General features: G+C 50.3%; 1 protein-coding gene across 2 annotated transcripts; it reads right to left on the bottom strand.

Moving 5' to 3' along the window:
- Positions 1 to 3,688: 3,688 nt before the first annotated feature.
- CCM2L (CCM2 like scaffold protein) lies at positions 3,689 to 26,524 on the bottom strand. 2 transcript variants are annotated; one of them, XM_082226097.1, is made up of 10 exons: positions 26,089 to 26,521; positions 17,990 to 18,157; positions 17,069 to 17,152; positions 15,898 to 16,081; positions 12,330 to 12,838; positions 10,930 to 11,065; positions 9,346 to 9,409; positions 6,027 to 6,174; positions 4,547 to 4,685; positions 3,689 to 4,291 (listed from the first exon to the last, which is right to left on the bottom strand). In XM_082226097.1, exons 1-10 carry the CDS (start codon positions 26,116 to 26,118, stop codon positions 3,981 to 3,983), a joined length of 1,773 nt encoding a protein of 590 aa, XP_082082223.1. In that variant the 5' UTR covers positions 26,119 to 26,521; the 3' UTR covers positions 3,689 to 3,980. The 2 variants fall into 2 exon arrangements, with proteins under 2 accessions (XP_082082223.1, XP_082082224.1); XM_082226098.1 differs by lacking the exon at positions 17,990 to 18,157 and having other exon boundaries at positions 26,089 to 26,524.
- Positions 26,525 to 26,998: the final 474 nt, after the last annotated feature.

Genomic DNA, 26,998 nt, shown 5'->3' with positions numbered 1-26,998 from the left:
ACTCAACTCACCTGAAGTCCACTGGTCTGACATCAGGTCTTCCAGGGAAGGGGCTGCAGGACTACAACTCCCATCTTTCCTGACGATTGGCCATGCAAGCTGGGGTTTATGGGAGCTGGAGTCCAGCAACATCTGATGGAGGCAAGCAAGCTTCCCATCCCTGCTTGACAGGACCAGCCAGCACCTCCAACTCTGCTTGCAGAGCTCAAGAACTCAGCTATGTCCTGGTCCTCAATTTCTGACTCAAGACTGCTGGTCTGCAATTCTTTTCCACAGACACTGGGATTTACAGATGCCTTCGTCTGGGAGTCAGTGTGGATGAATGGTCTCTTAGCTACCCCCAAACACTCAAAAAGCCAGGGATTGACTCACAAAGGAGATCTGCCAGGCTAGGCTTAGCCAGACCAGTTTGACCTAGGATTTCATAGAATCACAGTGTGATTGCTCTGCAATGTAGGATCCTTTCACCTGACGTGGGGCTTGAACCCATGACTTTTAGATTGATAGCTCTACTGACTGAGTGTTGCAGGCATTTTTTAACAATATAGATTTAAAAGGGGGATTTAAGACTTTTGTCAGTGGAGTGGACAGTGGGGTGGTGCTCCAATGGAATTGGAGTTCAAGACCTGGGACTTTTACTAATATTTTGTGAAGCATTTCTACGGAGTTTCCCTGCAAAGCGTGGTTTTTACCACGTTGCAAAAATGCAAAGCTTTGCCCGAAATGGTGGGAGGAAGTTGGTGCAGATTCCGGAATGATGTCACAACCGCGTCCTTCTGGTGACTCACCCTCCAGCCTGGTCAGGGGCATCTGTGGGGCCAGCAGGTACCAAACGAGAAGCAACCTTAGCCCCACCCAGCTGGCAGGAGGCCTGGGCTTCTTCTCGGAAATTGCAAGAGGGGGAACTTCCTTTTCTGAAATGCAAATTGCTCCATGTTTACACTTTGATGCAACCCACGAATCTTTCTTTTGCTGCTCAGTCAACTGAGAATTGAGGAAGAAGGAGACAGAGGGAAAGTACTTAGCCATCAGAGCTCATTGTTGCCTCCAAAATCCGTGGTGGACAAGGTGGACCCCCTTGGGACTGATCCAGCCACAAGGCTTTTCTCCTGCCCGTCACATTTTCCAGGGGCAGTCCTTGATGTGGAAAACCCCTTACAGGAATGATTTCCATGAGTTATAAGCGCCACTGCTGAGCCAAGAAACACAGGGAGCACACAAGCCACTCACTGAAAGAACATGACTTACTCAGCAAAAAATCCCGGGAGTTGTAGTTTGCTAAGGGTGCTGGGAATTGTAGCTCCATGAGGGGCAAACCATTCTGCCTTACACAAACCTTAAAAGGGAAGGGCCTTACGAAGAGAGGACAGCACCGTCTCGTGGTTTCTCAAAGCACCGCCAAACGGACTCATACTGACCCTTGCTCTGCTTTGCTGCAGGTCAGAGAAAACCTTTGGTCCCCAGGTTTCGCTGCACTACTACGACTCCCACCAACCCCAACTAGCAGGTTTGGGATGATGGGAGATATAGTCCAACAACGCCAGAGATCCAAGATCGAAGAACTCCGGCTTAGAGGAATCTCTTGATCAACCAAGGACTGTCCGCAGAGCTGCAAAGCAGCCATTGCAGAAACCTCAGGAATGGTGAGCCCAGGGGGTTCCAGATGTTGTCGCACTCCATCTCCCATCAGCCCCTGCCAGAACGGCCCAGTGGGCAGGGACGATGGGATTTGGAGTGTAGCAATGTTTCAGGGACCCCTAGTTTCCCCTCTCTGCGTTAGAGGTAGGGCAATGGGGAAGGACAGGATGGATGAAGTCCCATTGCATGAGTGGAGGTCCACTTGCAGAAGTGTTGGGTTCCGCCTAAGTTTTTAATGATTTTATTGTGGGAGGGCCGTTGCATAGGGCTGGAAACCAGTCCAGAAAGGCTTCTGTTAGTATGAAATAAATAGTGCAATGCCTAAAAAAGGTTGTAGCCTCATTTCAAAAACAAAATAAAAACCCTGCCGTTGCACCGACTGTAAAAGCTTGAGTCTTGAAAGAGAACTTGCAAACGAGGCTGCAATGTGATACCTGTCTTGGTTATCATGTTATAAGCTCACTGCATAGATTCTGCAAGAGACCAGCAGAGGGCAGTCTTGCTCTATTAAAAATTGTTTGGCGCTTGACCAACTTCACAAGAGAAGACATCAGAAGTCCATCCAAAGGGGACTCTCCTGAACCTAGCGGACCAGCAGGACGAATTTGAGCTGCAGAGAGCAAGCCATGGGGTGGGACAGGTGCGAGAATATAGGCAGAATTCCTGCATTGCAGGGGGTTGGACTAGATGACCCTGGGGGTCCCAACTCTACAATTCTATGATCTCTGGTGGATCAGGCCAGAAGTCCATCTAGTCCAGCATCCTGCTTCTCACATTGCGCAACCAGATCCTTCTGGGATATTCAAAGGCAGGACATGAGCTCCACAGGCTTCTCCCAACCCCACCGCTCAGCAAATGATATTGAATGGTAGACTGCCTCTGAACATGGATGTTCCAACGCAGATCAGTTTCACAACTGGGGAGCAGGTGGGGAGAGAAAGGGGTGGCTCACCTTTGCTTGCCAGGATCCGTGCCCTCCAACATGAAAATAGGGATGTCTTATTCAACAATAATAGTAATAATAATAATAATAATAATAATAATAATAATAATAATAATATTTATACCCTGTCCATCACACTGGGCTGCCCCAGCCACTCTGTGAGGCTTCCAACATAGATAAAAACATAAAACATTAAAAAAACTTCCCTATACATTGCTGCCTTCAAATGTCTTCTAAAGGCTGTATAGTGACTTATCTCCTTGGTTCTGTACTTATTCTCCATTTCTCTGATGAAAATAGGGACATACTAAGGCTAAGCAGGACATTCTGGGATTCAGAAACCAGAATGGCTTCTGTAAATCCGGGACTGTCCCTGGCAAATAGGGGCAATTGGAGGGTGTACAGGATCCAGATATACATTGAGTAAAAAGGTAAAGGGACCCCTGACCATTAGGTCCAGTCGCGGACAACTCTGGGGTTGCGGCGCTCATCTCGCTTTATTGGCCGAGGGAGCCGGCGTACAGATTCCGGGTCATGTGGCCAGCATGACTAAGCCGCTTCTGGTGAACCAGAGAAGTGCACGGAAATGCTGTTTACCGTATTTTGCGCCCCATAGGACGCTCCGGCCCATAGGACGCACCTAGTTTTTTGGGGGGGGAAATAAAGAAAAAAAATTATTCCCCCCCCAGGTGCGGGGCTGGAAGAACCAGGTCGGGGAACAGTGGGAAGGCACGCTCTGCCTCCCCGCTGTCCCCCGAGCTTGTGGGGCTGGCGATGGGGAGAAGTGCGCTGATCCCGGAACTGCAGGCAGCTCTGCACCGCCATCCGGAGCGGGGCGGGACTTAGCGCCCCGCTCCGGATGGCGGCGCAGAGCTGTGCTGAGCCGGGGACTGCAGGCAGCTCTGCGCAACCCTCGGAGCAGGTCTCCCGAGGGTTGCGCAGAGCTTCCTGAAGCCTGGAGAGCGAGAGGGGTTGGTGCGCACCAACCCCTCTCACTCTCCAGGCTTCAGCGAAAGCCTGCATTCGCCCCATAGGACGCACCCAGATTTCCCCTTCATTTTTGGAGGGGAAAAAGTGCGTCCTATAGGGCGAAAAATACGGTACCTTCCTGCCGGAGCGGTACCTATTTATCTACTTGTACTTTGACGTGCTTTCGAACTGCTAGGTTGGCAGGAGCAGGGACCGAGCAACGGGAGCTCACCCTGTCGCGGGGATTCGAACCGCTGACCTTCTGATCTGCAAGCCCAAGAGGCTCATTGGAGATACCCACCCTAAAAGGCTGCTGTCAGTCAGTATAGACCATATTGAGCCTGCTGGACCAATTGCCTGACTTCATATTAGAGAGCTTTCAGTGTTCCTGGCTCCCCTCTGCCTTTCAGGCCCAGGTGGTCTCCCCTCCTCACAGGTAGTTGTCTTCATCATCATTGTCACCGCTGCCATTGTCGTCGTCGTCTTCCTCCTCTTCCTCCTCATCCCTCGCCAGAGCTTCGATGTCGTGGGTGATGTCCGTGATCATGCGGTTGAAGGACTCCGACTCCGAGCGCAAGGACCAGCTGTCGTAGCTGCGCACGGCGGAGGCCGAGGTGTTGCTCATGCTCTTCTTGATGCGCCCAAAGCTGTCCGTCAAGATCCCTCCTTCGCGGATGCCGATGTTCTCCAGGAAGCTCTCGAAGTAGCCGATGTCCTGGTCAGGGATGAAGGGGCGCATCCCTGCGGAGGCGGAACAGAGAAAGGTGCCAGGGAGATTGGGCGAAGGCTCCTTGGCCCACCAGGTCACCAGGAGCCTGTCCCTGCAATCCCCCAAAGGGCAAAACATCACCCGATCACCTTGCCAACAAAGGCCCGTATAGTTAAAGCCATGGTTTTCCCAGACGTGATGTATGGAAGTGACTTGACCTCTCCCAGCTGCGATTTTCCCATCTCTTCCCTCTTCTGCCCCACCAAAAACAGATATTTTTCATTTACCCAGCAGCAGGAACTTCCGCTTTTCTCCATAGAGCTGGAGGAGGCCGGCACAGTATCCCTCCACCGCCAGACCCATCCGGTATTCTCTCAGCAAGAAGGCAAACTGTTGGATCTCCTGCGGCGTCAGCTTGTTCCTGAGCTGTGGGGCGAGGCAAAGAGGCAGCACAGTCACGCCAAACGACAAACATTTATCATTTGCAAGGAGGGAACTGTAAAAACAGACGTCTTGCACCTCTTTCGGGAAACGGTTGGAAGACGTTTATTGAAAATAGGGGAAATAATTGTGTACACCTGAAAACGGTGTAAATAAGTTTTGATGGATGCAATAATGGAATACTGATTGGTATAGTTTCTGCAAAATATGCAGGGCTTTATGATATGTAAAATGGACCATGGAAAGAGAATAAAGGAAGTCATTGATATCTTAAGGATGTAAAATGAGTATTGTAAATTGTAAAACAGAAAATTTAGTAACACACACACACACACTCCTTTTTTTCTAAAAAAAAAAAAGGTTAGGGGTACTCTCATTTTCCTACTCATATTGAAATACAGCCCCTCAACCAGGCCAAACTTAGATTCAATGTTTAGGGGTATGTGTACCCCTGTGTCCCCCCCAAAAGCAGTGTGTGTGTGTGTGTGTGTGTATTTTTCTTCTATCTACTCGCTCCATGCCTATGCAATGCTATAAGCTTCTATCATGCTGCCTACGTTTACATCTATAGGTGAAATACCATATTTTTCACCCTATAGGACGCACTTTTTCCCCTCCAAAAATGAAGGAGAAATCTGGGTGCGTCCTACGGGGTGAATGCAGGCTTTCGCTGAAGCTTGGAGAGCGAGAGGGGTCGGTGCGCACCGACCCCTCTCACTCTCCAGGCTTCAGGAAGACATCAGCAGCCTAGGCAGCCCTGCGGGAATTCCCGCAGGGCTGTCTAGGCTGCGGATAGCAGTCTGCTTCCCGGAGCGCCGGGCGCCCTGAAAGCAGAGTGCTCGGCGCTTCGGGAACACATCCGCAGCATGGGGAGCCCTGCAGGAAGCCCCCGCAGGGCTCCCCACTCTGCGGATAGCAGCCTGCCGCCCAGGGGGTGGGGCACCATGAAGCAGGGCGCCCCATACGCCGGGCAGACATCGGCCAGCCCCACAAGCTCGGGGGACAGCAGGGAGGCGCAGCGCCGCCATCCCGCTGTTCCTCGACCTGGTTCTGTTTCCCCGACCTGCTTTTGGGGGGAAAATAAAGGGAATTTCCCCCCCTTTATTCCCCCCCCAAAAAAACCTAGGTGCGTCCTATGGGACGGAGCGTCCTATGGGACGAAAAATACGGTAGTTTTGTAGTGATCTTGATTTTTGCAATAATAATGCAAATGGACAGTTCCCAGGAGGAGGTTTTAGAAGCACCCAGTGACTGCAAGGCTCGTGGATTCAGGGCACCCAAAGTGCCTCTCCCCCCCCCCAGGCCACCTCCCCAAACCCCACTCACTGTGATCATGTAGTCCTGTAGTTGCTCCAGGCCAGCGTTGCTCTGGTCGCTGCCACTGCAGGCCGTGGCCAGGCTGTGATGGGACTGGTGGAAGGAGGGGGACGAAGTGTCGCTGCAACAGGCCTCAAAGGTGTCGTGGGAACCGTCGCTGAGGGAGGAAGGAAGGAAGGAAGGAAGCGGATGAGTAACCATTCCCATCTCCTGTTGTCAAGAAGGTTCCCTCCTCCCCACTCCTCCCCACTCCCCAATTGCAGAGGTGGTGTTGGAATAGGTCAGCCTTCCCCATTGTGCCCTGGGGCTACAACTCCCATCAGCCCCTTCAGCCAGCACAGCCATTGTGAAGAAGAAGAGTTTGGATTTGATAGCCCGCTTAATAATAATAATAATAATAATAATAATAATAATAATAATAATTTATTTATACCCCGCCCATCTGGCTGGGCTTCCCCAGCCACTCTGGGCAGCTTTCAAAAGAATATTAAAATACTATAATACATCAAACATTAAAAGCTTCCCGAAACAGGGCTGCCTTCAGATGTCTTCTAAAAGCCTGGTCGTTGTTCTCTTTGACATCTGGTGGGAGGGTGTTCCACAGGGAAGGCGCCACTACCGAGAAGGCCCTCTGCCTGGTTCCCTGTAACTTGGCTTCTCGCAGAGAGGGAACTGCCAGAAGGCCCTCGGTGCTGGACCTCAATGTCCGGGTAGAACGATGAGGGTGGAGACGCTCCTTCAGATATACTGGACCGAGGCCGTTTAGGGCTTTAAAGGTCAGCACCAACACTTTGAATTGTGCTCGGAAACGTACTGGGAGCCAATGTGCTTTATCAGTACCCGAAGGAGTCTCAAAGCGGCTAACATTCTCCTTTTCCCTTCCTCCCCCACAACAAACACTCTGTGAGTCTGAGAGACTTCAGAGAAGTGTGACTAGCCCAAGGTCACCCAGCAGCTGCATGTGGAGGAGCGGAGACGCGAACCCGGTTCCCCAGATTACGAGTCCACCACTCTTAACCACTACACCACACTGTGGACTATGACTCCCATCAGCCCCCACCGCCAGCGCAGCCATTCTGGACTATGACTCTCAGCAGTCCCCAGCCAGAGCAGACATTTTGGACTACAACTCCCAGCAGTCCCCACTGCCAGTGCAGCCATTCTGGACTACAACTCCCAGCAGTCCCCAGCCGGTGCAGACATTCTGGACCACAACTCCCAGCAGCCCCCTCAGCCAACATAGTTGTCACGGACTGGTTGGACGCAGAGGAATGGTAGGAGGCACCTGCTGGGGAACCCCCGAGGGAAGAAAGCTCAGAGTCAGGGGATTGGTGGTGGGATGGCGGTGAGTGGTCAGAGGGAGAAGAATGGGGGGAAGAGGTGTCGGAAGCTGAAGAAGAGTCAGGGCTTAGTGAGCGGGGAGAGTCTGTGGCAGAGAGCAGTCCAGAACCAGAGGCAAAAGCTGAAGCGGAAGGGAGGCCAGGTGTTATGTACTGAGTTGAATAGGATCCAAAATGCAGCAGTCTGATTGGTCCTAAAACAATAGGATTCAGAATGCAGCAGTCTGATTGGTCCTAGAGCAATGCAGCAGTATGATTGGTCCGCAGGAGCCACCCAATCCAGCTCCAGGTAGAAATGAATCCGCAACCTGATTGGCCTACAGGAGAATTCCAGAATTAGCCAATCACGTGGGGCCCATTGTGTAAATAATGTATATAAAGCAGACATTCTGGGGGAACTTCCATTCCTCCTCACCACTATGAGCTGAATAAGAGCATGAAATCCATTCTTGACTCCCAGTATATTTCACCAAGAGACAGAGATGGTTCATGCTGGTGAAGAAGCAAAGGTGTCTTTTCCTCCTGCTGTGATGAGCTCCCCTTAGCGCTGGTCTCCCCAAAGCAGGAGAGGCATGAAGAGGGCAGAGGAGAAATTAGCTCCATGCAGGCGCAGTCTCAGATTGCTTGGGGAAAACCCTGGAGAGGAGGGGATTGTGGGGAGGCAGGGACCTTCAGTCTCAGCAACTGCTTCTTGGGGGCAAGACCTGCCGCAGGTGAGTTGCTGTGCTCATCAGGCCGGATGCCCCTGTGCAGATCCCGCTTTTGCTAAGAAAGATTTAACTCTAACTTGCTCAGTGCAATTTACTGCTGGCTCGCTCCTGTCAACAGACATTTTGGACTGCAACTCCCATCAGGCCCCTCAGCAAGCACGAGGGCTCGTGAAAGTTGTCGTCCAAAATATCTAGAGGGCACCAGGTTGGCGAAATCTGCCTCGGGATCACAGAACAGGAAGGGACCTCAGACTATGCATACACCTTGCAGGGCACTTTCTAGCTGTACAAGGCAGATGCCTTTGAAGAAAACTGCTACAGTGGTGCCTCGCAAGACGAAAAGAATCCGTTCCACGAGTCTCTTCGTCTTGCGGTTTTTTCGTCTTGCGAAGCAAGCCCATTAGCAGCTTAGCGGCTTAGCGGATCAGCTGATAAGCGGCTTAGCGGATCAGCTGTTAAGCAGCTTAGCGGATTAGCTGATAAGTGGCTTAGCGGATCAGCTGTTAAGCGGCTTAGCGGCTTAGGATCAGATGATAAGCGGGCACCACTGTATTCCCAAATGGTACCTGCTATCTTATCTGTACTAGTTTTAGAAATGATTTATTAAAGGATCCCATAGTTGATTAAGTGGGGGGGGGGTACCTTTTTAGCAAGGGACATGGGTGGCGTTGTGAGTTAAACCACAGAGCCTAGGACTTGCCAATCAGAAGGTCGGTGGTTCGAATCCCCAGGACGGTGGCTCCCGTTGCTTGGTCCCTGCTTCTGCCAACCTAGCAGTTCGAAAGCACGGCAAAGTGCAAGTAGATAAATACCTGCTTGGCAGGGGGTTGGACTCGATGGCCCTTGTGGTCTCTTCCAACTCTATGATTCTATGATTCTATGAAATAGGTACTGCTCCGGCAGGAAGGTAAACGGCGTTTCCGTGTGCTGCTCTGGTTCGCCAGAAGCGGCTTAGTCCTGCTGGCCACATGACCCGGAAGCTGTACGCCGGCTCCCTCGGTCAGTAAAGCGAGATGAGCGCCACAACCCCAGAGTCGTCCACAACTGGACCTAATGGTCAGGGGTCCCTTTACCTTTACCTTTTTAGCAGATGAAAAGGTGCTTAATTGGTTAACATAACTAATTAAATGACAAATCAGGTCAGCCTTCGACAACCAGGTACTGTTCCAATGTCAACTCCCATCAGCCCCACTTGGTGCAGCCATTTTGGACTACAACTCCCATCAGCCCAAGCCAGACATCCCGCTTGTTACCAGTGTGGGGGGGGGCAGGACTCACAAAGAGCTACAGCAGCTGAAATCAGCATCATAGCCGTACGTCCCATCCGTCCGACAGCTCTCACCTGGAAGAAGACAGCACAGGGGGTTAAACGGGGTATAGGAAAACAGGTTTCTATGCTGCCAGACCTCAACCCTCCATCCTGTCCTCTGCAAATCTGTGGCCTGGTGCGCATCACTTTGCAACCACCAGGTGGCCCAGGGGCAGCCCATATAGTACTCGGCAGGTTTTTTGGACTACAAATCCCATTATCCACAGTCAGCCAAGCCCAGTGGTCAGGGATGAGGCAAGTCATGGCCTAAAGCATATGGAAGGCACCCATAAAACTATTTCCACCAGTTTTATTTTATCACTAGCCAAAGGGGGTTTGCAATGCTAAAAAATGTTTGCTTGCAATGAGCAGGAACCAATGGAACCAATGGCACTGTTCTACTCATCTGAAGACCCATACCTAGTTTTGGGCACAACAGTTCAGTCACTGCTAGTCACAGCAGACAATACTGGGGTAGTATTGATTCCTCAACGTCAACTTCGTTGAACTGGTCATGTTCTTCGGATGCCTGATTATCGTCTTCCAAAGCAACTACAGTGGTATCTCGGGTTAAGTACTTAATTCGTTCTGGAGGTCCTTTCTTAACTTGAAACTGTTCTTAACCTGAAGCACCACTTTAGCTAATGGGGCCTCCTGCTGCTGCCGCACTGCTGGAGCACGATTTCTGTTCTTATCCTGAAGCAAAGTTCTTAATCTGAAGCACTATTTCTGGGTTAGCGGAGTCTGTAACCTGAAGCGTATGTAACCTGAAGCGTATGTAACCTGAGGTACCACTGTGCTCTGTTCCGAACTTAAAAATGGAAAGCGTAATGCCAAAGACTCTCTCAAGGCAAATCTAAAAAAAATGTAGTATAAACACCGACAACTGGGAAACACTGGCCTGCGAGCGCTCCAGTTGGAGAACAGCCTTTACCAAAGGTGTCACTCGAACTCAAGACAAAAGGGAGAAGCGTGCTAAGAGGAAGGCATGCTTGGCAAATCCACACCGTGATCAACTCCCGCCCAGGAACCAATGTCCCCACTGTGGAAGGATGTGTGGATCCAGAATTGGCCTCCACAGTCATCTATGGACACACCATTAAGACCGTGTTCACGGAAGACAATCTTACTCAGCTACAAGTGATTGCCAAAGAGGAAGAGGAAGAATTTTCTCAATTTTATGGAGTTACTTTCCAGTTGAGGTCAGACATGTCCCCTCTCGCCTCAAGTTCTTCATTCCAGCATGCATTTATATTTGTTTGAATAGTTTCAGCTGACTTTTCCCCCCATTGCAACTTTGTAATTTGCTTAGAGACGCTTGAAGCTAAGCAGTATATAAATTGTTCAAATAAATAAATGAAATGAGCTGACTCTGTCTAAGGCGGTTGCGTAACAACAACAACAACAACAACAACAATAACAATAACAATAATAATAATAATTCATACCCCGCCTATCTGGCTGGGCTTTCCCAGCCACTCTGGGTGGCTTCCAACAAAATATTAAAATACAGTAATGCATCAAACATTAAAAACTTCCCTAAATGTACTCACTCCGGCTAGACAGCCAAGGACGCTTCATGGTGGATGTGTAGTGATAACCAGCCCGGTCCACACACTCAATGGTTTGGTCCCCATAGATTATCTGGAAAACCTGGCAGATGAGAGCACACGATTCTTCTGCCATGTCCTGCACCCGAGGGAGAAAGGGCAGTCAGATCCATGTTCCAGAGTTGCTTGATCATTTGTGACCAGTCTAGAGGACGTGGTTATTTAGGTGGTATATCATACCCTCCAATATTCCTCTGATGAAAATAGGTAAAAGGTAAAGGGACCCCTGACCATTAAGTCCAGTCGTGGCCGACTCTGGGGCTGCAGCGCTCATCTCGCTTTACTGGCCGAGGGAGCTGGTGTACAGCTGGTCATGTGGCTAGCAGGACTAAGCCGCTTCTGGCAAACCAGAACAGCGCACGGAAACGCCGTTTACCTTCCCGCCGGAGTGGTACCTATTTATCTACTTGCACTTTGATGTGCTTTTGAACTGCTAGGTTGGCAGGAGCAGGGACCAAGCAACAGGAGCTCGCTCCGTCGCGGGGATTTGAACCGCGGACCTTCTGATCGGTAAGTCCTAGGCTCTGTGGTTTAACCCACAGCGCCACCTGCGTCCCTTCTTATGAAAATAGGAATGTCCTATTCCATTATTATTATTATTATTATTATTATTATTATTATTAACCCGCACACCTGGCTGGGCTGCCCCAGCCACTCTGGGTGGCTACTAACATATATAAAAACATAATAAAACATTCAAAAACTTCCTTATCTAGGGTTAGAATCATAGAATCGTAGAGTTGGAAGAGACCACAAGGGCCATCGAGTCCAACCCCCTGCCAAGCAGGAAACACCATCAGAGCACTCCTGACATATGGTTGTCAAGCCTCTGCTTAAAGACCTCCAAAGCAGGAGACTCCACCACACTCCTTGGCAGCAAATTCCACTGTCGAACAGCTCTTACTGTCAGGAAGTTCTTCCTAATGTTTAGGTGGAATCTTCTTTCTTGTAGTTTGGATCCATTGCTCCGTGTCCACTTCTCCGGAGCAGCAGAAAACAACCTTTCTCCCTCCTCTATGTGACATCCTTTTATATATTTGAACATGGCTATCATATCACCCCTTAACCTCCTCTTCTCCAGGCTAAACATGCCCAGCTCCCTTAGCCGTTCCTCATAAGGCATCGTTTCCAGGCCTTGGACCAGGGTTGCCTTTTTCTTTTTCATCTCCTTTTTTGTTTTCATATACATGTCCCCCCTTCTTTTTCTGCTTTTGTTTTTATACAGATCACTTTTTTTATCTTGTTGAGTCATTTAAAAAAAGCTTTTAAAAATATGAAAGAGAGAGAGAGAGAGAGATTGTCTATTTTGAAGGAAGGACAAGACCGGGCTTCAGGCTGCTCACCCTGTTAGCCACAGCCAGGATGATGAGATTGCAATAGGCTTCGGGGCTGGGCTCTTTGGTGTCCAGGGGGTTGTTCCCGGTGTGCCAGCGGCGCTCCCAGCTCCCCCAGGTCTTGCCCCTCTCCCAGCTGCCGCTGTAGGCCTGTCGCCTCCTCTCCCAGCTGCCCCCAGCTTTGCCCGTGGGGCGGCGCTCCCAGCTGCCGCTGTAGGTCTGCCGGCGCTCCCAGCTCCCGAAGGGCCTGCCGCCTGCGGGACCCTGCCTCTTCTCCCAGCTCCCTGTGCCCTGCTTCCGCTCCAGGCTGCCCCCTCCGCTGGGTCTGCCCTCCGGCCCGCCCCGTGCCATCTTCCAGTCCAGGCTGCAGATGGTGTGGCGTCGCTCCATCGTGCCCCCCAGCTGCCGGGGTTCTGCCGGTCTCTTCTCAGCTGGCCCTCCAGCAAATTTCTTCTCCTGGGTGCTTCCAGGGTAAACATCCAAGCTGCCTCCTGCAGGGACCGGGTCCACTCCCAAGCCTGGGAATAAGAAGAACAACACAACCTTAACCTGAGCCAACACTGTGATGCAGCAGCAAAAAAGGCCCATGAGTTGGACCAAGGCTGATCGCCGAAGAATGGATGCTTTTGAATTATGGTGCTGGAGGAGACTCTTGAGAGTCCCTTGGACTGCAAGAAGATCAAACCTGAAATATACTCGGAGTCGAGTGTGGATTTCATGCTCTTTATTCAGCTCATAGTAGTGAGGAATGAATGTTTCCCCAAAATATCTGCTTTGTATACATTATTTATACAATGGGCTGCACGGGATTCTCCTGTAGGCCAATCAGGTTGTGGATTCACTTCCACCTGGAGCTGGATTGGGTGGCTCCTGAGGACCAATCATACTGCTGCATTGTTCTAGGACCAATCAGACTGCTGCATTCTAAATCCTATTGTTCTACGACCAATCGGACTGCTGCATTTTGGATCCTATTCAACTCAGTACATAACAAAACCTCTCCGTTCTGAAGGAAATCAGCCCTGAGTGCTCACTGGAAGGACAGATCCTGAAGCTGAGGCTCCAATACTTTGGCCACCTCATGAGAAGAGAGGACTCCCTGGAAAAGACCCTGATGTTGGGAAAGATGGAGGGCACAAGGAGAAGGGGACGACAGAGGACGAGATGGTGGGACAGTGTTCTTGAAGATACCAGCATGAGTTTGACCAAACTGCGGGAGGCAGTGGAGGACAGAAGTGCCTGGCGTGCTCTGGTCCAGGGGGGCACAGAGTCGGACACGACTAAACGACTAAACAACAACAATTCTAGGCTGCATCTGCAGAAGTACAGTGTCCAAGAAAAGCTCACTAAATGCTGCTGAAACCTTCTCCTCTCAGTCGTCTCCCGTTTCTCCTTTTGACCACTCATCACCATCCCACCCCCAACCCCCTGGCTCTGAGTTTTCTTCCCTTGGGGGTTCCCCAGCTGCTGCCTTCCATCCCTCCTCTGCGTCCAAACAGTCCATAACACCTAGTACAGTGGAACCTCGGTTCTCGAACGTCTCTGTTGACGAACGTTTCGGAACCCGAACGCCGAAAACCCGGAAGTAAATGCTTCCGCTTCCGAACGCGCCTTGGAAGTCGAATGGCTTCCGCTGTGTGTTTTTCAGTTTTCTCTCTCTTTTTAAAATTGTTATTTATTTATTATATATTACAAGAAAATACGTAGAAAAAGGAAATCGAAACAAAAGTCCATACATAACATTGTAAACACATTTGTCTACGTATTTTCCAAAATGCAGACTAGAAAAGGAAAAAAAAGACAAAAGACAAAAGAAAAAAGAAAAAAGAAAAGAAAAAGAAATATTTTTCATAATCAATAATACCAAATTTATACTTTAAACATTACAATATATAAATCCTAGTTAAAATATTAGTTCTTTCATAATCCATAAGATCTTTGTATTCTTTATATTCTTCACAAGGTTAGTCTAAGCACACCTTTTGCATTTGAGCCCTGCTTGTGTAAATATTCATTTAAACATTCCCATTGTTTCTGTATCATAGTTTTGGGTTTATGCTTTATTAAATCTGTCAATTTTGCTAACTCAATTCAATTTGCCAACAGCCCTTTGTGCCTCGGTTTTTGAACATTTCAGGTGTCGAACCGTCTTCCGGAACGGATTACGTTCGAAAACTGAGGTTCCACTGTAGAAGCAGCAGCTCATTGCAGAGAAGTTCTGCAAGGAAGAACAAGCTTGGGATTTCCTTTTGGGACCAGAGCGAGGAAAGTTTATTGAACCGCAGTAAAACTTTGAAGCCCTTTACTGCAGTGGAGGCACACCATTCGTACGCAAGGTCCAGATCAGGGAACAACTCTAACACAGACTCCCTCGGAAGGTGGTGGACTCTTTTTCCTTTGGAAGTTTTTAAGCAGAAAACTTAAAAAGTTTTTTAAGTTTTCCTGCATTGCAGGGGGTTTGATCTAGATGACTCCCTGGGTCCCTTCCGCCTCTGCAATTTTCTGATTTTATGCACGACAAGTGGTGGCGCTTAGGGAACTCCAATGGAGAAGAGGCTGTATTTGCTTATCTCTAACCTGTCAGGATAATAGTGAATGGATTTCTCTTGGTCTAACCTCAGAACAACCTTGTGAAACAGGTTAGGCTGGGAGATAGCAATGCGCATTTGCTCTCAAGTTGGCAACAACTCGTTGCAAAATAAGGTTGTGTTTTGGGAATGGAAGACCCATGCTGCTATAAGTAACCAGGTGAGCAAATCTTGAGCATTCACACATTACAGCCGAGGAGAGCAGGTTATCCTGGCCGAACCCCTGAACTCAGGAGAAATTAGAGGGAAATGTTTTGACTTGTTCTTGGTACTTCTTTGTATCAATTCCATAAAAACCCCAATAAAAATTATTGCAAGAGAAAAGAAGTTTTGTAAGGTGGATTATTTGAAATATTGCAAGGAAGACTATGAAGAGAACTATTAGTTAAGGATAATTATATGTATTACAGAAAGTAAGAATGCGGAATAAGTGATAAAAACAGAAAATCATCAGAGGTGTTGATGGAAGTCCAAAATACTGTATAAGATGAGAAGTTATGTTGTGTGACTGTTGGAACTGATATGTTAATTTTTTAAAATAAAAATGTATATAGTGTATAAAAAAAAAATTACAGTGGTACCTCGGGTTAAGTACTTAATTCGTTCCGGAGGTTCGTTCTTAACCTGAAACTGTTCTTAACCTGAAGCACCACTTTAGCTAATGGGGCCTCCCACTGCTGCCGTGCTGCCAGAACACGATTTCTGTTCTCATCCTGAAGCAAAGTTCTTAACCTGAAGCACTATTTCTGGGTTAGCGGAGTCTGTAACCTGAAGCATCTGTAACCTGAAGCGTATGTAACCCGAGGTACCACTGTATTGCAAGAGAAAAGGGGAAAGATATTGCAAATTGTGTGTACCAACTGAGCCAGCACATGCAGAAACACGCATTCTGCCCTGAGGCCCATGGCTTGGAAGTGGCCTGATCCATTTTCAACCAGGTGGGAATTCTGTAGCCAGGAATCCTCCAGGTTACCTGAACCGACCCACACCTGTTTTGAGCACCAGGAGGTGCAGGGCATCGTCCCGCAGGTAGGAGGCGGCTGCAATTTCGTGGGTGGGGATCCTCAAGATGAGTTCCTCGTTGTCCCTCCAGGTAAGAAGCAGGCAGCGGGCCGAAAGGCTCAAGATGCTATCCTGCTCCGGGGTTGTCTTCAGAGGAAGCTCCTTCAGTTGCTGCAGGAAAGGTGGAGCAAAAAGGAGGTGGGAACCCATTAAATGGTGCACAGTTTTGCATCCCAGGGAAGGACTTCCCCAAGCTGTAGTCCTCCAGGCCAGCTGCTCTGGACCACAACTCCCATCAGCCCCTAGAGGACTCCACGTTGGGGGAAACTGGACTATAAGGCCATCCCATCAATGCAGAAAAGCACAGGGGGTTAGACTAGACCAGAGGTCTGCAACCTTTAAGACAAAAAGAGCCACTTGGACCCGTTTCCGAAGAAGAAAAAAAAACCTGGGAGCCGCAAAACCATTGTGACATTTAAAGCATGCGCGCCGCTGCCCTCTGATCTGACAGCGGGCGGGAAGGTGACGTTGGGACGGTGCGTGACTAACGCACACACCGCCCCCATGCGACATCACAGCCAGTACAGCGCCCGCCACAGTGGGGAGTGTCGGGGCACACAATGCGCCTCCTCCCCTCGCTAGTATCTGCCCCGGAGCCGCGGCAAAGGTGTAAAAGAGCCACGTGCGGCTCCGGAGCCGCAGGTTGCAGACCCCTGGACTAGACAAGCCTTGGGGTTCCTCCCAACTCCACACTTCTGTGAAATTGACTCAGATAACTCAGGCAAGTCAGCCAAGCCACACAACACAGGGAAAGGCAGAATAGTCTCTGAGCCTAAACATGCATGCTTATGCTGTGCTGATGATGACCACCAGACAGGTAGCTTCAGAAAGGGATTAGAAGGATTGGCCCAAGAGGCTTTGTCACCTGGGCTGGAGCACCTGGGATATATAGCATCCCAAGTGGCCAAGTTATTTTGGCAGCCGAGACATGGCGACATAACTTCTTCATCCCAGTGGTTCTCCCTAGTGGCGCCGGTCGCAAGTCTCTTCAGCACCTCTGCATCCCTTTGCGCCCTTCCAAGCGGGCAGTTTCCGTTCCAAGCATAGGACTGTTAATTGAACAACACCAAAGCGCATTGAAGTACATTGGAAGGTTACCCTTGCGGTGTCCAGTAGCTGCAACAGCTCGTCGCGGCTGGAGGGGTTCAAGGAAGTCGTTACCCAAGTCAGGTGACCTAAAAACTGGAGATAAAGAGATAAGAAGCCATGATAAAGTGGGTCAAGGCTGAGGCAGGAATCACCTAAGTGATGGTTCCATGCTGAAAGCAGAGGGGTCTGTCTGGATAGATCTGTGGTGAGGAGGACAGATTGAAAGACCTACATTGGCTCCCAGTACGTTTCCAAGCACAATCCAAAGTGTTGGTGCTGACCTTTAAAGCCCTAAATGGCCTCAGCCCAGTAGACCTGAAGGAGCATCTCCACCCCCATTGCTCAGTCTGGACACTGAGGTCCAGCTCCGAGGGCCTTCTGGCAGTTCCCTCCCTGCGAGAAGCCAAGTCACAGGGAACCAGGCAGAGGGCCTTCTCGGTAGTGGCACCCACCCTGTGGAACGCCCTCCCACCAGATGTCAAAGAGAACAACAACTACCAGACTTTCAGAAGACATCTGAAGGCAGCCCTGTTTAGGGAAGCTTTGAATGTTTGATGCATTACTGTATTTTAATATTTTATTGAAAGCCGTCCAGAGTGGCTGGGAAGGCCTGGCCAGATGGGCAGGGTATAAGTAATAAATTATTATTATTATTATTATTATTATTATTATTATTATTATTATGCAGATCCGGAACATACATTGCGTCATTTTTGGATGTTTTCGTGATTTAGGCTGTCAAATAGTTTGGAAGTTTTAATTGCCTAGGAACATAAGGTATAGCACACTTAAAGCTTGAGTTCTCACAAATGCAGAGCCAAGGGGAGAACCCTCCTCTCAAAATCCACACTGGCAGAAAATGTATCACATGGTCCTCAGTTGCTGCGTTGACACCAGCAAGTTCCGCACTCTGCACTTGGGCACCCTCACCTTCACTTCCTTTTCCACGTAGTCGTGCAGGAGGATCTGAGGATCGATGAGATAGTCCGGAGGGTAGAGCGGGACAGAGTGAAGAGGGCGGCGGCAGAGGCTGCTCTTGAGGGCCTGCCTTCGGGCTGCCTTTGGGAAGACGAGCCGCTTGATCGGTGACACGAAGCCCTGTTGGGGAAGCAGGCAGAAGCAGAGGCCCCGTCAGTAAAGTCGCAACAGGAGGGTGATGGAGAACGGGCTGCAGGTGGCCCAGATGCCGGCAGATGCCCTCGTTGCAAACATGAGCCAACAGTGCGATGCAGCAGCAAAGTAAGCCGATGCAATCCTGGGCTGCATAAACAGAAGTCCAGGATTCCCCAAACTTGGGTCTCCAGCTGTTGTTCAACTACAGCTCCCATCATCCCTAGTTAGCAGGACCAGTGGACCAGGGGTGATGGGAACTGTAGTCCCAAAACAGTTGGAGACCCTTGTTTGGGGAACCCTGGTCTAGATCAGGGGTCTGCAACCCGCGGCTCCAGAGCCGCATGTGGCTCTTTTACATCTTTACCGCGGCTCCGGGGCGGATACTAGCGAGGGGAGGAGGTGCATTGTGTGCCCCGACACTCCCCACTGTGGCGGGCGCTGTACTGGCTGTGACGTCGCATGGGGGCGCTGCGTGTGTTAGTCACGCACCGTCCCGACGTCACCTTCCCGCCCGCCCGCTACATTGTAAGGGGCATGTACGCTGGTCACTGCATTGAAAGGGGGCATGTACGCTGGTCACTGTTTTGAAGGGGAGTGAAGAACACACACACACAGAAAGGTAACTTGTTAATTTAACGTTTATTTCTATGAGGAGGAGTAATTCTGAGGGGTCAAACAAAGAAATAAAAAAAGTGACATAAAAGTTATTTTTATAATGAGTTTTACGGCTCCCATGTTTTTTTTCTTCGAAAACGGGTCCAAGTGGCTCTTTTTGTCTTAAAGGTTGCAGACCCCTGGACTAGATCAAGCTGGAAGGTGTGCGGAGGAGGGCGACCGAGATGATCAAGGGTCTGGAAACCAAGCCTGATGAGGAACGGTTGAAGGAGCTGGGTATGGCTAGCCTGGAGAAGAGGAGACGTAGCCGTCTTCAAGTATTTGAAGGGCAATCCCATGGAAAATAGGGCAAGCTTGTTTTCTGCTGCTGCTGCAGAAGGTAAATGTCAAGGCCTGGGATTCGGACTCGGAGGCTGAACCTGAGGGATCCTAGCCTGCGCAGGATTCCCCGCCTCCAGATCCAGCTGAGCTGGGGCTGGGGCTTGAGCCTGAAGGGTCCTCACCTGTGCTGGATCCTCAGGTGCAGGCACCAGCTGAGTCTGCTCTGGCCCCTGAGGTGATGGAGGACCCATTGCCTGCAGGTGCTCCACTCTCAGCCCCGTCAGGTGAAGCTGAGGTTGCCTCTGGGTCCGGTAACCCTCCAGCCTCTCCTGAGCTGCAGAGGCTCAGGGCAGAGAGGCGGAGGGAACTAAGTTCTCGCAGGAGGAGTGCCTGCCTCCAGGCCAGGAGAGGCGAGTCACCTGAGGATCGGGGCTGCCCTATGCCTCAGGGCAGATAAAAGCCAGCCAGCCCCAGTCCCTAGTTGCAGGAGCAACTTTGTAGGTTGCCAGTTCCTGCCTGAACCCTGTCCTGTTCTTCTGCCATCGCTTCTGACCTCACCAGACTCCCTGCCCTGCAGCCAGCTTCAGCTTTTACGGACTGCCTCCATATTGCTCCTCCGACCTTGGACTGGACTCGGACCTCGCCTCTCGGTTGACCCACGGGACCAGCACAGTAAGGCTTGAATCAATGGATTCAAATGACGAGAAAGGAGATTTCGACTAAACATTAAGAATAACTTTCTGACACTAGGAGCGGTTTGACCGTGGATTGTGGAGCAGATTCCCTCAGAAGGTGGTGGAGGTTTTCAAGCAGAGGTCGGATGGCCATCTGTCAGGGATGCTTTAGCTGAAGTTCCTGCACTGCAGGGGGTTGGAATAGATGACCTTTGGGAGTCCCCCCCAACCCTACAATGCTATGATTCCATGGCTTCGTCCAGACTCCGTGATGAATGCAGATGGCTCCAAGCGCGCTCTCTGCCAGAAGGCCAAATTAAGTTCTGTATCAAGGAAATAAAAAGCCTGCAGCCTAATTGAATGCAATTTGCATATCATTGCTATTTTGCATTATTTATCTTTGCTCCTGCTACAGCAATCAACAGGAAGGAAGGATACCGGGCTCTGTCACCCCACACAGACCCTTCTCTCACATTCCCAGAAAGCAACTAGGTAGCCCCTTCCTCTCTCCAGAAGTTTTGCCTCAGTTTCCAGCTAATCTCATCCAGTTCCACACGTTATGGGCTCATCCACATTTACCTTTCGTCCCATGCTTTCCAGGCACCAATTCCAGGCATCAATAGAATTTATCTATAATCTATTGAAACATACATATCATCATAAAAGCATCACAGCACCAGCCCTTTCCTTAAAAAGAGCCCGTGGTTTCCTCAGGTGGGTAGTAGCGACTCCTGGGGGGGCAGTGGGGGACACTAAGAGGTAGGGGGCATGATAATAATAATAATAATAATAATAATAATAATAATAATAATAATAATAATTTATTATTTGTACCCCGCCCATCTGGCTGGATTTCCCCAGCCACTCTGGGCGGCTTCCACAGAAACCAAAAAACACTAAAATATCATACATTAAAAGCTTCCCTGAATAGGGCCGCCTTAAGATGTCTTCTGAATGTCAGGTAGTTGTCCATCACCTTGACATCCAATGGGAGGGCATTCCACAGGGCGGGCGCCACCACCGAGAAGGCCCTCTGCCTGGTTCCCTGTAGCTTCGCATGAGAGGTCAATGACTATCAGACTTCGAAATCATCAGTTTTAATTGAATTTAATTGTTTTAATTGGATTTTGTGCAATTAATTGTCGCTGCTTTGAATTTTACTGTGTTATCATTTTCCTTAGTGGGGCTACCTTTGAAGGTGACCCGGAAACTACAACTAATCCAGAAAGCGGCAGCTAGACTGGTGACTGGGAGCGGCTGCCGAGACCACATAACACCGGTCCTGCCCTCCCATCAGGTGTGAAAGAGAACATCTACTACCAGACTTTTAGAAGACATCTGAAGGCAGCCCTGTTTAGGGAAGCTTTTAATGTTTGACAGACAACTGTATTTTAATACTTTGTTGGAAGCCGCCCAGAGAGGCTGGGGAAACCCAGCCAGATGGGTGGGGTATAAATAATAAATTATTATTATTATAACATGCAAACCACTATTCTGGATGATAGGATAGAGGGCACCGGGGTCCACGACATTTATGGAGCCAAGGGGGAGGCAGCTCAAAGAAGTTCAGGAACCACTGCATTAAGATAATCATCGCAAACAAATTGCAATGCACGTTCATTAAACAGGCGGTGTTGCCCAAACTCCCTGCAAACAAATCAGGATGAATTCTCCATCAACAGGTCACCTGGCCACAAAGTGAGGTGGATGGATCCTTCAGGTGCAGGGGTTTGCAGATATGACACACACCCCTGGGGAAATTTCCCTGTGCAAAAATCTCACTGATGTGGGATCTTTTGCAGCTCCCGTTCACTTCTGTGGGGCTTGAACTGGAAAACCTTATGATGGATCAGGAGGCCTCTAAACCAGGGGTCAGCAAACTTACCGCGCCTCAGGCCGGTGTCTCCAGCGCCGATCACACAGTGGACCGGAGGGCAGGGGAGTACATGCCCATACGCTTGCACATACGCTATTTCCAGCACACTTCTGGGTCAGAGGAGCACCGGAAATAGCTTGTACGCATGTGCACGGGCCTCCTCTGACCCAGATGTGCACCGCAAATAATGCTTGTGCATGTGCAAATAACGCTACCTGCTTCAGACACCCAACAACTGCCTTCTCTTTGCCCCACGGGTGATGCCCAAGCAAACCAATTTAACATGCCGGTCTTGGGATAGGCTGCTGCTGTTTTCTCGGCCAGGAGCCCAGGCTGACAGCTGGGCTTCGCCTTGGACAGCTGGAGGGGAAATGTATCCCCCAGAGGCTTCGGATGGTGCTGGAACTGTGACAGGGTGGGGAAAGGCCACCCAGACCCATCTGCTCAGGATGTGGGCAGGGCGGGGGAGAAGACATCACTGCTCCCCTCCCTCAATTCATAAAGCTAAACCAAGAACGGCAAGCACATTCACTTCTCTTGAAAAGATTCTGCAAGGCTCGAGACGAGCCTGGGCTGAGTCCTGGGACTTGCAGGGTCAGTTCAATGCCTGTTCGCCTCAGTTCCCTCCCCTTTTTATGAAGATCACCCGCTCTGGGATCCCACAGCTAATTCTCCCCTGGTCTCCTCACTGGCCCAAATAGGACTAATTTATCCAGCTAGCCCTGGTGATCATCCAGTGTTTATCGGATGGATTTCCCCTCTAAATTGATTTTTGAATTCTGAATTTATTGCTATTCATGTTTTATACTGTATTTTATGCTGTTTTTTGTTGCATCAATTAAGTGTTTTAGAAAAGCAATGACAAACCTAGACAGCATCTTAAAAAGCAGAGACATCACCTTGCCGACAAAGGTCCGTCTAGTTAAAGCTATGGTTTTTCCAGTAGTGATGTATGGAAGTGAGAGCTGGACCATAAAGAAGGCTGATCACAGAAGAATTGGTGCTTTTGAGTTCTGGTGCTGGAGGAGACTCTGGAGAGTCCCATGGACTGCAAGAAGATCAAACCCATCCATTCTGAAGGAAATCAACCCTGAGTGCTCACTGGAAGGACAGATCCTGAAGCTGAGGCTCCAATACTTTGGCCACCTCATGAGAAGAGAAGACTCCCTGGAAAAGACCCCAATGTTGGGAAAGATGGAGGGCACAAGGAGAAGGGGAAGACAGAGGACGAGATGGTTGGACAGTGTTCTTGAAGCTACCAGGATGAGTTTGACCAAACTGCAGGAGGCAGTGGAAGACAGGAATGCCTGGCATGCTCTGGTCCAGGGGGTCACAAAGAGTTGGACACGACCAAACGACAAAATTTGTTGTTAGCCGCCCTGAGCCCGGTTTTCTGAACTGGGAAGGGCGAGGTATAAATAAAAAATTATTAATTATTTTTATTTGGGGAGCTCCTCTGATCATGTGCAGAGAGCAAATTCTCCCCCCCCTTCCAGCACTCCTCTACCTTGAAGGCATCTCAGTTGCGGTGAGTGGCCAAGTGAGACTGTCAATGCCAGGTAAGCAAGAGGCGTGAACAGCTTTCAGGTGATTCTGAAGCAGTCTGTGGCTGAATCCTGGTTCATACAATTACCTGCACAAACACTATGCAATCAAACGAAAGAACATAACCCCCATCTCTCCCCCACTCTCCTTTCAACTCCTTCACAGATTACCCCCCCACACACACCTCTGTTTAAAAACCTCCAGTTTTTAAGGAGAGTGCAAGAAAGTCTGTTCCACTGCTGAACAGTTCTTTCCATCAGAAAGGTCTTCCTCAGGTTTGGTCGGAATCTCCATTCTTGTAACTTGAAGCCACTGGTTCGGGTGCCGCCCTCTGGACCAGGAGAAAGCTAGTTTGCTCCATCTTCCGCGTGACCGCCCTTCAGATAATTAAAGATGGTTATCCTGTCTGCTCTCAGCCTCCTCTTTCCCAGGCTAAACATACTCAACTCCCTCAACCGTTCCTTATCAGGCTTGGTTTCCAGACCCTGGACCATCTCAGTCACCCTCCTCTGGACACGTTCCAGTTTGTCAGTGTCCTTCTTGAACTGTGGTGCCCAGAACTGGATACAGGACTCCAGGTGTGGTCTGACCAAGGCAGAATAGAGTAGGACTATTACTTCCCAAGGTCGGGCTGGGAATATAGGTTGTCTGAAGCCCTGGAAACCTGCTGCCAGCCAGTGTGAGCAGTACTGGAAGAGATGGCCCAACGATCTGATTCAGTCCAAGGCAGCGTCCTACATTCTGATGTGTAACAGTTTGTTTCTAAAATGTGAATGTGCTGGGCACCAACACCAGGAGGAACGGCTAAGGGAGCTGGGCATGTTTAGCCTGGAGAAGAGGAGGTTAAGGGGTGATATGATAGCCATGTTCAAATATATAAAAGGATGTCACATAGAGGAGGGAGAAAGGTTGTTTTCTGCTGCTCCAGAGAAGCGGACACGGAGCAATGGATCCAAACTACAAGAAAGAAGATTCCACCTAAACATTAGGAAGAACTTCCTGACAGTAAGAGCTGTTTGACAGTGGAATTTGCTGCCAAGGAGTGTGGTGGAGTCTCCTACTTTGGAGGTCTTTAAGCAGAGGCTTGACAACCATATGTCAGGAGTGCTCTGATGGTGTTTCCTGCTTGGCAGGGGGTTGGACTCGATGGCCCTTGTGGTCTCTTCCAACTCTATGATTCTATGATTCTAGGAGCAGAGACCGGCCACCTAACCCAAGATTGATTAAAGTTAGTGGCGGAGGAACCCTCTCTGGCACCTGGGGCGGGAGCGTGTCGTACGGAGTGCGTATGTGTGCGCAGGGCCTTGCAGAGCCAGGCAGAGGCTCAGGCCAGGTAGATAATGTACACCCCCTTTTTTACCCTGGGGATAACTGAAGTCTTATATGCCAGGGAAGCTTTTCCCTTGCGCTGCCAGCCATGGTCCCAGGGAACCCACCCACCACTGCCACCGCCTTTGCGCCTCCGCGTTCGCCCCAGTGCATCCCCTGCGATTGTGAATATGCTGACCAAGGCCCCTTTTGGAATCGGAGGCCCGGGCCAAGTGGCCCATATGGCCCTCCCTCTGCCTGGGCCTGCATGTGTGGCATCCCATACAGACTGCGCATGTGCAGCATCCCATGCGTGTGCACTCCATGTGGAATACTGCATATGCGCAGTCCGTAGGGAATGCCGCACATGCACACTCTGTATGGGATGCCGCTCACGCGCAGCTTGTATACGGGCTGCCGCTTACACGGCAACCACGAGCATTATCCCGTACGGACTGCACATGTGCGGCATCCCGTATGGAGTGCGCACGCACGGTAGCCTGTACGGACGCCCATATGGACGGCGTGCGAGAGCGGCAGCCCGTATGGACGCCGTGTGAGTGGCGCCCATATGGACTGTGCGCACCCTCAGCCGCTCTACAGCTGGGGGAAGGCAGAGGCCATCTTGTCACCCCCTGGAGTGGCACCCAAGCTGCCCCGCCCCCTCCGTCCCCCCTCCTACACCCCTGATTAAAGTCACAGGTAATTACTCTGTTTGCTCTGATGCACTGCACTTATTTTTGCAAACCCTGGCACTCAACTTGTAGGATGGAATTCTGGGGCCAGCTCAATCAAAGCTCTGGGAGTCACTGGATAGCAACATGGGGCTGGGGACGGGCAGAAAACAGTGATGGAAACGGCTGTTCCAAAATAGATTCTGCGGTGCACGGCTGTCTCGTTTCACGGCATGCTGACAGTGGTGGCACCATTGTTTGCTGGCCCCTCCTCCTTTCTAAGGGCCGAATCCTTTTTGTGGCTTAGGAAAAAGGCTGTGTGGCGTTTGCATAGGGCAGTTGGGGTTCCCTGAACACCTTACTCAGCCCATGCCAGCCTGGTGCCTGACGGATATTTTAGACTACAACACATGGGAGTTTTAGTCTGAAACACCTGGACCAGGGGGCAGCAAACTTTTTCAGCAGGGGGCTGGTCCACTGTCCCTCAGACCTTGTGGGGGCCAGACTATTTTTTTTTGGGGGGGGGGGAATGAACGAATTCCTATGATCCACAAATAACCCAGAGATGCATTTGAAATAAAAGGACACATTCTACTCATGTAAAAACACGCTGATTCCCGGACTGTCTGCGGGCCAGATTGAGAAGGCGATTGGGCCGCATCCAGCCCCTGGGCCTTAATTGCCTACCCATAACCTGGACTATACACTTGGCTGTTGCCGGCTCCCTTAAGAGATCCAAGGATCTGTTTTGCACCCAGAAACACAACTCAGCCTTCCTCATCAGGTCAGGTTGGAGAGGTGGAAACTGATGTTGTGTCATCCCTTCACCCCATAAAGCACCCAACACCCCCATTCACAGAAAAGCACCCCCATACGGCATTTGCCCCCTCCCCCCGCACTCACCTTCTTGCCTTTCTTTGCTTCGTGCTCCATGCCTCGTCCTCGCTCTGCTCCTGCCCCAGGAAGGCGGCTTTTCCTTTACGCCAGCCATCCTTTGTTTCCTCCATCCTGTGTCGGAAACTCCACCAAGCGACCGGCCCTGATGTCAAGTCGCCAAGTTCCTGCCCCTCCTGGGATTGATAAGCAGATGGGAGTTGCTGTGGAACAGCAAGGGGCTCGGAGGGGCTTTTGGATGTCAGAGAAGGATTGAAGTGTAGAATTGAGAGGGAACCCCAAAGGTCATCCATACCAACCCTCAGCAATGCAGGAACCACAGCTAAAGAATCCCTGCTAGGTTGCCACCCAACCTCTGTCCAGAAACCTCAGTTGGGGGGGGGTGGACTAACAAGGCAGCATCAAGTTTCTGGGTTCATCCACAATTCCTCTTGCCCTGGCACTTTCCCCTGGGTAAACCCACTGTTTACTGCTGAAACACAGCAAATACCAACTATGTTTTATCCAGATTGACATTTGCTCTGATTTAGTGCTAAAGAGGGACGCGGGTGGCGCTGTGGGTTAAACCACAGAGCCTAGGACTTGCCGATCAGAAGGTCGGCGGTTCGAATCCCCGTGACGGGGTGAGCTCCCGTTGCCCGGTCCCTGCTCCTGCCAACCTAGCAGTTCGAAAGCACGTCAAAGTGCAAGTAGATAAATAGGTACCACTCCGGTGGGAAGGTAAACGGCGTTTCCGTGCGCTGCTCTGGTTTGCCAGAAGTGGCTTAGTCATGCTGCCCACATGACCCAGAAGCTGTACGCCTGCTCCCTTGGCCAGTAAAGCGAGATGAGCGCCGCAACCCCAGAGTTGGTCACAACTGGACCTAATGGTCAGGGGTCCCTTTACCTTTTTAGTGCTAAAGAATGGGCTTTCCAGGAG

Source organism: Podarcis vaucheri, assembly GCF_965113315.1.
Source record: "Podarcis vaucheri genome assembly, chromosome: 6".
Lineage (NCBI taxonomy): Eukaryota > Metazoa > Chordata > Lepidosauria > Squamata > Lacertidae > Podarcis > Podarcis vaucheri.
Note: the sequence above shows the minus strand (reverse complement) of the source record. Positions and strands in the feature narration are given on the sequence as shown.

Coding starts and splice junctions, on each gene's coding strand:
- CCM2L (XM_082226097.1), bottom strand. CDS start 26,118: ATGGAGCACGAAGCAAAGAAAGGCAAGAAG. Junction 17,153..17,989: donor ACGTGGAAAAGGAAGTGAAG/GTGAGGGTGCCC, acceptor CTTTATCTCCAG/TTTTTAGGTCACCTGACTTG. Junction 9,410..10,929: donor TCCTTGGCTGTCTAGCCGGA/GTGAGTACATTT, acceptor GTCTTCTTCCAG/GTGAGAGCTGTCGGACGGAT.